The following is a 10,633-nucleotide window of genomic DNA, read 5'->3' on the forward strand; positions in this document are numbered from 1 at the left end:
AACAGCAGCTTAGTGGACGCTTTTGCAATTTATTAATGCTTAATGCGAAATCTGTTGGAAGTAGCAAAAAGTGTAGCATACTTTCGAGCGCTTCATAAATATGCTAAACACATTTCAGACACATTGCAAAGCCACACACACACACACACACTCCTAAACCCACACACAACTCGCCTAATGCGTCAAATTATGAATTTAAGCTGTCTAAAGTGGTGTCAAAGTGTGCTTGACTTGCCAATACCCTGCAACTTGATACCGACCCAAAAATATGTCGCATACTTTTGAGTGGTTTCCTGAATATGTATGACAAATTAGCAATTTAACTGGCAACGTACACGACCGTCACATACCCTGTATGGAATTTATAAATAAAAATGTCAAATTATGAATTTAAGCTGTCTAAACTTTTGTGCTTGACTGGCCAATACCCTTGATATCGCTTAATTGATATATATCCAAAAAAAATTAGCACACTTTTGAGTGGCAAAGACAAATTATCAATTTGACTGACAGCATACAAGTCTGTTACATACCCAGTACGCTATTTATGAATAATAATGCGGATAGATTAGTGACAAAAAGATTTTATGATGAGGCACGTTCCGCATTACGTTTTCACTTGAAAATCGCACAAATAAATGCACAGATTTCAAATGAAATTTGTAATTTTCTTAGTTTGCCTTGCGAATTTGCATAATGACCATAGAGGAAATGACAAGCACATTAGGCCATGTTATCCCAGATTTCTTCTTTCTTTTTTTGAGAGAGGGGAGGCAAGCCACCCCTCACACTCTCACATATAAATGGGTAGACTCTTATGAAGCGCCATCGAATTTCGTTTTACGATTTCATTTCGGGCATGTCAGAAACGCAAACGTCTCCGTTTGTTATGTCAATTTATGTATGTGGAATCGGCGCGACAGTTGAGCTGCCTATATGTGCCTGCAACCCCTAAGCTCAATCGGGGCAAGGAGAAAAGGAAGTGGAATGTGGCAAATGGCTCATATGTGTGCACTGTGCACTTGACTTGACTTGACGACGCTGACACTGGCAGCTTCAAACAGTCAAGCGCTGCTGCCTCTATTGTGCCAAGCAATTTGATTGCCCATGGCCCAAAGACACACACAATACACATTCCGACAAAATGACAGGCAAGGACTTTAAGGAGCACCACCGCCGTTTTATGATCGTCTCTCTGTCTCGCTGACACATTGCCTTTGATGACACCACACACACACACACACACACACACATAGTCAGCCGGCAAGCAATCAGTCAGCAGTTCAAGCCGCCGTCCATTCAAAGTGCCTGTTAAAACATTATGACACCAAGGATCAAGTCCAAGAGCAAACGCAATTCGTCTTATAACTTCTACATCGACTTTGACTTTGATGTCGGCGTTGAGGGAATATTTAAAGAGTAAAACGCGTGCAAAGCTTTTCGCTGAGATGATTTATATGAAAGCAAAGTTACAACTCCCAACGGCTTCGCAGAGCATTTATCGAAATGAAAGCGTCAACTGCTTATCAGGTCGAAAAAAGGCGTGTTAGATTAACGGCGGGGTATACTCAACTAGAATATGGCCATTAATATGTTATCTAATATGGAAATCGTGCTAAGTAAGCAACCTCAGCTGTCTCTAATTCAATTTAAGCTACAATTTATGCGTGCACACTTTCATTTAAATAAGCAAAACCCCGTTTTTCTTTTACTTAGACAGCGGCAGCAGATTATCGGTCGTAAATTGCTGCAAAGGCGTAACGAGAATACGAAACCTCCTTGCACTTGGCCATGGCCAATGGAAATGGAAATGGAATTGGAAGTGCCATTCCGAATGGGACTGAGAATGTGAATGGGAATAAGTCGGAGACAGAGGCAGAGACAGAGAATGAGAACAAGAATCGACACGCGCAAACCCTGACACGTGCCTTTAACCGCATACAAAATACAAACACACACACGCACTGTTGGGTGTTGAAAATGAAATTGAAAACTGTTAAATAAATCGCAAGCAAGTGCTGTTTCTACGAGGCATTCGACCAGACGAATGGGCAAACTGAATGACAAACCGACAAACGATGATCGAGAGAATGGAAAACGGGGGCAAACATGGGGCATGAAAGTGTTATTGGAGTATGGGATACAGTTACAACGAAGCAAGCACTGAGCCACTTGAGGCGCCCACTCGACTTTAATTTGGTGCCACAAGACACAGCCGAGTCGAGTGTAGAGCGTCAGACGGCATTGAACGTGATTGGATTTTTATATTCAATATAAAAAGGATTAGAGTAGCATTTGTGTGTGGGCCCAGCCATTGAAGAAAGTTCATAATAATTGGAAAAGTTAAGGCTCCAGACGGACCAGAGCGACAGGCTCCATCCCGATTACCTTGACGCACAAGACACAAAACACATAAAATCAATTTTAAGCTTCCCCCGCGACAACAACAAACATGCGACAACGCCTTATAAATAGACGCAGAGCAAACAGTGGACAGGCTCTGGCTGTGAATCATTATCATCACTTCCGGTGTGCTATGCCACTTGAGAAATGCCTTAAATCAAGTCATGCGTACACAAAACCGTGTGATAGAAAAACTGGATCAATACCAAATGAAACCCGTCAATAGCTGAACAAGTTAATTGCGTCTAGGCTAGAAGGTACCCTTTAAAAAGTAACTGCTTTATTTTATTTTAACACTTTGCTTATTTCGGTCATCAGTTTAATGTCCCATCTTACTCTGGCATTTTATTTCAACATGTGTCAATAAGTACAATGGGTATTAAGTTAGCTCATACCCTGTAATTAGCTAATTTATATAAAAACTTAGTAAAGTTTAGCACTCTTCTTATTTCCGCCATAAATTTAATGTTCATCATAACTCCGTCATTTTATATTAGTTAGCAAGTAGCCAAAAAAATATACGAAAAGTGCTAGACAAGCAAATACCCTGCAATTAACAAACTGTTAAAACTAATTTAGAGAGAATTTTTTAAAACTTTGTCTCATTTCCGTAATCAATTTCAATTTTACTCTATTTTATTTTAATTTACTAAAGCCAAAAAGTATGCAATACTTTTTACTCAATTTTACTTCATATAAAAATGTTTGTTTTGCTCCAATATTGATATCAGCAGTTTACAAATTTTGCATTTTACTCGCTCTACTAACAAATTTGTCATCCCATTTAAGCTACAGCTTTAAATAAAACCCCTTGCTGTAGACCTGTAAATCAGAGCTTAATGTTTAATGCTCGGCATTAAGTCTCATCCGTTTCCATTAGGCTCTGTTTTATACATTGTCACGTTCATATGCCGCACTTCCTACACCAGCAGAGACACTCCTACTCACTTTGCAGTGTGCCAGCCTACAGAGTTTCACTGATCTAATGGCTGAGGCCAGTCGCACTTAATAGTGGCGGCAGCAATTTAAAGTGGTCTACGGTTTAATGGACATTGTCAGTATTTATTGTATTAATATCGAAAGGCAAAAAGGATGGCCTAGGCTTATCCTGTGTGGTAAGCGAGAGGGGGGTTGGAGCGAAGTCAGTTTGGACACTAATAGCTTTTCCGACTTGAGTGAGCGACCATTAAAGTAAATGACTTACCTCGGGTATATCATCTGGCACCTTTCCCATCCAGGACAACGATAGTATTGTGCAGTCGCATTTTGTGTTGATGTTGCGTTCAAAGTGTAAATGCATTTTACGAGTTAGCGCGCCGCTTCCGCTTCCGTTTTTCTACCACATGAACAATGAAGCCAACTATTAGTTTCTGTTGTTCTTGTTCGTGTTGTTGTTGCTGTTGCTCCTTCTCTATAGTTGATTTACGTCTCGCACATTTTGCTAGATAAGAGAAGAGAGTGAAAGAGAGAGGGAGAGTGGGGGATGTTTCATTATCGTTTAGTATAACATGCCAATAACTAATTTACAATAAAAGCTAATGCCATGGGAGCTGCCTGCCTTATCAGCCACAACGCAGCACACTTTTGCCCTCTGTGTGGAGTGTGTTGTGTGTTTGCTGTACATGTGTTGTGGGGGCAGCAGCATATGCTTGCCCTGCCATCATCAATGTATTGCTTATAGGGGTTGACAAATTGCAGCACGCAGCAAACATAATTTGAAGCATACTTTCCAGGGCACGACCGGGACGCTAATTGGATATTAGTGGTAAGTGGACAAACTTGCCTCAAGAGCACGAATATGCACATGTCGTCGCACATGTCCTATCTAACATTCCCACACACACACATATACAGAGATAACCCATTCGCACGCACCAACACACACACTCCCAGCGAGAGACAAGATGAAACTTGTGCAATATGAAATTATAAAAATTTCATTCTATAAATTGTTAAAAGTTACCCGCTGGTTTTAATAATTCAACAAAGTTTGTCAACCGAGTCTGTCTGGCTTCTGCTCTCTTCGCCGTTCTCCTTTGATGCTTTCTCTGTGTATCAGAATGTTTCAAAATGTGCTTGAATAATTGATGTGATGTTGCTGTTGCTCTTGCTACAGTTTTCGTCTGGCATTTACTATAGCTTTGTCCACATGTGTGTGTGTGTGGGTGTTTGTTGCGTGTGCTTTTTGTGTGTGTGTGTCTAGGCAGCAAGTCAACAACATCAACATTTGGTCCAGAGCCACGCAATGCCGCAGGCTGTGCATACACTTCAATTATGTCGTGTACTTTGTCTGATTGAATTTGTCATATGATATACAGTTTTTGATTGAGTATACGCCTAGGGGTGCGCATCAACTCCCCAACAACTCGTCTGTCAGCAGTCAGTCAGAGCAAAACTAATGACCTTTGGAAAGCATTGACAGCATTGGGACAAATAAAACAAAACCACTTTGGCTTGTCTTCGTTAAAAGGCAGCCTGTTTAAATATTGATAACTCAGTTTCGTTCTCTTTTACTTTGCCATTGTCTGCCATTGTCGATTGTTTTTGTAGCATTGAATTAAATTTCAATTACCAAGCCAAGGTTGCCATGCCCATGCCTTCAATCGTCGTCCTTCTTCTACTTCTCCTGCTCCTTGTCTAACTGTCGACCAATCAAAGCAAAGCCACGAGAATGCTACGAATGATTGCACATATGCCACGAGCTATATTTCGTACGTGTTACTTTGCCCACTTTTATAGCGCACACACACAAACACAGAGAGAAAACACTTTTAACAGTTCTAAGCTCACACACAGACACACACACACAGCATTGTTTGACTGCTTTAAAATTATACAAACTGCTCGAAAGAGGGAGAACCGCTTCTCACATTGCTTTTATAATGTGCAAAAGCTGGCAAAATTCATGAACGCCGCCGTCGCAAAACTGTCGAAGTGTCAAGCAGTCCGAAAAGTGTTAGACACTTGCCACTTGTCACGTGCAATTGCTGCAGGTGGTGCGGGCACGGGAAACATTTCCCTTTGCTGTGCACTTACATGGAATGTGCATTTAACCAACAACAAAAACAACAAAGTGCAACAACAAAACGTAGTCAACCTTGTCCTTGTCTGCCAAATAAGTTTGCAAAGAAGAAATTCACAAAAATAGCCAAACGAAGTTAAATATTGCGCGACACTCGAAAGTAGGCAACAAAAATTGTATTTTATGCGGCGCGCTGCGAAGTAGGCAATAGTTTTTGTCATGGCCTTCGCCATCAGAATTTAATTATGTGGAAATCAGCGCACACACAAACACAGACAAACAAACACACACACAGACACACACATTGTTCATAGCATTATAGCAGGCGTTAGCATAAGCTGTAGATTAGTTGTTTCACACAAGTTCAACATTAGTTTTGCTTTGCTTTGTTCACACTCCACCCACTCTTCGTCGCTATCGTTGTCGTCTTCGCGCACGCTGTGCGCTCTTGCAATTAAACTGCCAAAATAGGATTAAACATACGCTCCATTGTACGCATCACGCATTTAAGGCGCTTAAGTTGACTTGCTTCGAGTGTGTGTGTGTGTGGGGACCAGTTAAAAGGAAAACGACTTCATAGGCGCCTGTTTTATGCCTACAAAGAATTTTTATGCACTACGCCAAGTCAACAGCAATGTTTGTGCTCGTGTTACTTCTTTAGAAAGTAAGCTTAAACCTCTAAACAACAAGCGAATTCCTTAGAAGTTCTGTAAATTGTTGTGAACTATTTTTAAACCCTTCTATAAATAGTAATATGAAATGCAATTGTGTTTAGAAATTAGCCATGAATAACGAAAATTAAAAATAAATTTCACTTCACTTACTTCCACCCGCTGCGTATTGATTTCTAATTGAAATAAATGAATACATTTTGCGCTTGGTTTAATGTGAAACTGTTGAGCAAAGCATTTTGTCAGTCGCCGTTTTATGTGTCTGCGCATTAATTGGCCCAAAGCTCCGTTTCAATTTATGGCATATGATTATAATCGCATGGCGAATTTTTCATTTTGACTAACGACGTCGCCGTCTCCGTCGCCATTGTTCCAAAACATATTTCGCTGATGTTGTGTTGATGATGACAACATGTCAGAGCAAGCGAGCAAGCAAACCAAGTAAAGCAAAGCAAAGCAAAGGCAGGCCAGGCATGTCGAGCCTTGTGTCCTTGAGCTGCTTTAAACTAGTTCAGCTCTGCGTAATGAAAATGCAGCCATGCATAACACATAACATGGGCCAAAAGCAACAGAGCAAGTGGGCAAAAGAACGAAAAGCAAAAATCTGACACAGGACTTGCAAGTTTTCGTGTGCGTTGTTTTGCATGTTGCCCAAGCAACATCTAAGACAAGGATCTCTAAGGCACCTAACTTGCTGCCCCCTCCTTCTTTCGTTGCCCCCGCGTGCGCATAATTATCTTAACTTTTGTCGATGTGTTGTTTGTTGTGCACACGAACAACGACGACGACGACTCAAAGGAGTTCAAAGCGTGGCGACGGCAGCTCGAAAAATGAAAATTACGAGCCGAGTGCGCGCTTTGACTTTAATTAACAGCACGCCAACATACACAAAACAAAAAGCACAAATATTTGTACTCGAGTTACTTGCATGCACTTAATTGACGCATTTGCAACTGGACTTGGCCAATATTGAATCCACTCTCAGTTCAGCTGGCAGCAACAAATCCCAAAGAGAGCTCTCGCCGCAAATACAAGAGAAAGCAATAAAGTTTTGCATAAATGACGAAATAAATGACAGCCAAGAAAAGCAACTCTCTGCGACAGACAAGGGGGGGGGGACAAAAGGGAGGAGAGGGTGGCCTTTTGTGTTGTCTCGAGATGGGTTTGGGGGTTTGGTTACTTGCCAGCGCGGAAAGGGGGCCGGCAGAGGGGAGCGCTGGGATGTTTGTCGGGTAGGTTAAATGTGTTGTGCACTGAGCTTTGCGAACCGGGAGCGCACTGGGAAATATAAAAGCTGGCGGGTTGCACTGTATTTGTTGTTGTTGTTGTTGCTTTTCTTGTTATTTTTGTTGTTGTTGTTTCGGGCTCTTGTTTATTGACTTTATGCGGGGGTGTGGTGTCGTATAATTTGTTTCTACTTTAACCAACCCCTCTCACCCAACGGAAAGCCGCCGCATGTTGGAAAATTGTGCGCCTCAGTGGCGCTTCACACACACACATAAACTCACATTCACACTCATACACACACAACCGCAAGTGCGTAGCATTGTTGTTGCGTGTTTTGCTATTTTATACCCTGTAACTGGACAACAAGTGAATTATAATTTAATGTGCTTGCAAGTACATACTGTCATTATACAGTGTATTAAATGCAGTCGAAGCTCACATATAATAATACTCTTATATTCGAATCGTACAGAAATTATTTTTAAAGGTTTTAAAATAATTGCAATTGTTAACTTTTACTTTTACTTTTACTATTTATATTAAATTAAAAAAGCACAAAATAAAGAACACAAATAATATGTAAATGTAAAGATTAATCAAGTTAATATATTTTAATAAACAAATTAAAAAACAAAACCAAAATAAATACTTCTGTTTAATTTTTAGTGAGTTTTCTTTTTTTTGTATTTTTTAATATAAAAATTTTTTACAAATTATCCAGAATATAATTGAATTTAGAAATACCATAAAAATAAAGTGGTTCTATCTAGCGAGCGTCAACTGTAGATACCCAATTACTCGCAATATAGTTTTATTAGGATATCTTGCAGTCGTGCAATTGCAATTTGCACTTTCTTTTCTTTTGTGGGCTCGTTTCTTGACAAATACAGCGGAAAATAAATAATTTTGATATTCATTATTTACTGCCAGTTGTTGCCTGAGTTATGCAAAATAAAACCGAAAATGGCCGCCAACAACAGCATGAAACAATAACAACAACATTGCGATGTCGCTTATTGCCATTGGCAAAAATATTGGCAAAACATTGGCTGCTAACCACAAGAGGTGTGGGCGAACGAATGGAGGGACAAGCAACGCGGAACGTCCCACACGTTGCACTTGAACTTGCCACAGAACTTGCCGCCAAAGAGTAGAACGCGTCGCGTCCTCCGCGACACAACTCAAATTATATAATGCAAAAAAAGCAACGAAAAGAGAAAGAACAAAAGCAACACAAGCAACATAGAAAATAAATAAAACAAATGTAACGACCTTGAGAGAGCAAAGCAACAACAACAACAACAACGACGACACATCAAATTTAAAAATAATTTCTCAAAGAGCAACGATGACCGAGAATGAGGAAAGAAGCGTATCAAGAGCAAGAAATGGCGGCCATGCGTTGGCGTTGGCGTTAGCGCCGCAGCGTCGACCGCGGCAGCGGCAGCGCCGTCGACGTCGGCATTGAAATTATGCAAAGTGAGAAATTTGCCGGACGCACAACAACGTTTCTGTGTGTGTACGTATGTAAATGCATAGATAAGTATGTATTAGTTAGTACATGACTAACATTGCGAATTTGCCGTTAACTCGCATACATAACATTTATTAGATAGACCCGACTGCATGCAAAACAGACGCTTTGTTGTTGTGGTTTTTGCTTTTGTAAAAGAATTTTGGCACGTTTTGCACGCATTAACGTATGCATGTATTTGTAGGTATAGCTGTAGTGTGTGTGTGTGTGCGTCCGTGTGTTTGCAGCTTTTTATAGACGTGTGCTTAGCTTACACTCCCCCTCCCTTCGGTTTCTTTTACACTCCAGGCTTCGATTACGAAAATCGAAAAAAAAAAACAAAGAAATTCCAATGCCAATCGATTTTCATTGTTATGTTAGGCAGATTAATCGAACACAAAACAAAAAAAAAATGAGAAGAAACGAACTCCAACTTGGTTAAGCTTGAAATTCCAACGAACCACAAAAGCCAAGTAAATACGAGTAAAGTCGATAAATGTAGATGAAACAATAAAACGAGCGAGAGAAGTTCATGTCTTCGAATAGCAATCAGTAGTAGGCAGAGTGTCGACGTCGTCGTCCACAACAACACCGACAACAACAAACAAACACAAAACTCCCGCATCGCATGTATAGACATTTGATGTGGTGTCTGTGTGTGTGCGGGCAAAAATCCACCACCCAATATCCCAAGGGGCTGGGCTAACGTTGCTGTTAATGCTGCTGCTGCTGCTGCTTCGAGCTGCATTTGTAACAAAAATTCCGCAACTCACCTGCGCTGCGACAGCGACGGCGACGACGTCTCTGGCTGCTGTTGTTGTTGCTATTGCTGTTGTCGCTATTCCTCCTTTAGCTATTTGCTGCCCTTGCTCTATTGTCAAACTAATTATCGTTATTTGCAGCAAATTTTCTGTTGCATTTAGTTGATTGTGGGTATTTTGGTATTTTTTTGGGCAATTGTTAAAAGCTAATGTTTCTTCTACTCGTATGTGTGGTGTATGGTTGTTACATATGTATTTCTTCTTTTTCCCACTGATTCACAGACACGCACATACACTCTCTCACTCGCACACACTACTGGCACACACACATGCACGCACATGCAGCGGCACAACGCGAATTAACATGAGCAGCACACACAAAGCACAAAAGACCGTGCACAGCGAGTTCCGAACGTCGACTGCTGAAGCTTTGCTCCTGTAAATTTATAGCAAGCAAGCCAGCCCTGCCTGACGCGACATCGAGTATACGTCGTTGGATTGTAGTAAAAATGTTAAGAGCGCGCCTGCGCAATGCAATTCACATTTCTTATCACTGAAAACCGAAAACAACTACATAGCAACTGTCAAACTGACGGAATTTACGCGCTCGTTGGCTCGCCTTTAACTGTGAGTCTGTTGTTATAACTTTTTGTAACGTTTGTATTGATTTTTTGTTTGACTTACTCGCAACGATCTATTGAAATGGCGGGAACCGGCTATCGAAATGAGTTTTTTATATGCATTGCAGGCGCACAACGTTAACCCTCTTGTAAAAATTCTACTTTAATTCAGCAAGTACACTAATTAAACTAAATTGTTATAAACTAGTTTGTCTGCGAATGCAGAAAATTCGCCTGCGTTTATAACGCACGCAAGGGCTGCACTAGCACAATCAGTTCCCTATTGGCATTCTGTTGCAGCCAACTTTAATGCCAATTAACATTTCGGTGCGCTGTTAAGATGCTAAAAAATACTGTTATTAGGTATTTTTCCCCAAACAACAATTTTATATAAATTACAATATATTTAAATTAAC

General features: G+C 40.6%; 1 protein-coding gene across 2 annotated transcripts in view; it reads right to left on the reverse strand.

Annotated features, from left to right (window-relative positions):
- Window positions 1-10,322, reverse strand: part of LOC117575986 (tubby-related protein 4) — a 31,557-nt gene extending 21,235 nt beyond the window's left edge. The window contains exons 1-2 of one of the 2 annotated variants that reach the window (XM_034260481.2): window positions 9,610-10,322; window positions 3,608-3,844 (exon numbers count right to left, since the gene is read on the reverse strand). In XM_034260481.2, the coding sequence (XP_034116372.1) occupies window positions 3,608-3,703 (96 nt within the window). In that variant the 5' untranslated portion in view covers window positions 3,704-3,844; window positions 9,610-10,322. The remainder of the gene's footprint in view (window positions 1-3,607; window positions 3,845-9,609) is intronic. The other variant, XM_034260483.2, reaches the window with a different exon arrangement.
- Between the last annotated feature and the right edge of the window lie 311 nt (window positions 10,323-10,633).

The sequence above is a fragment of the Drosophila albomicans genome, chromosome 2R, assembly GCF_009650485.2.
Source record: "Drosophila albomicans strain 15112-1751.03 chromosome 2R, ASM965048v2, whole genome shotgun sequence".
NCBI classification, from domain to species: domain Eukaryota; kingdom Metazoa; phylum Arthropoda; class Insecta; order Diptera; family Drosophilidae; genus Drosophila; species Drosophila albomicans.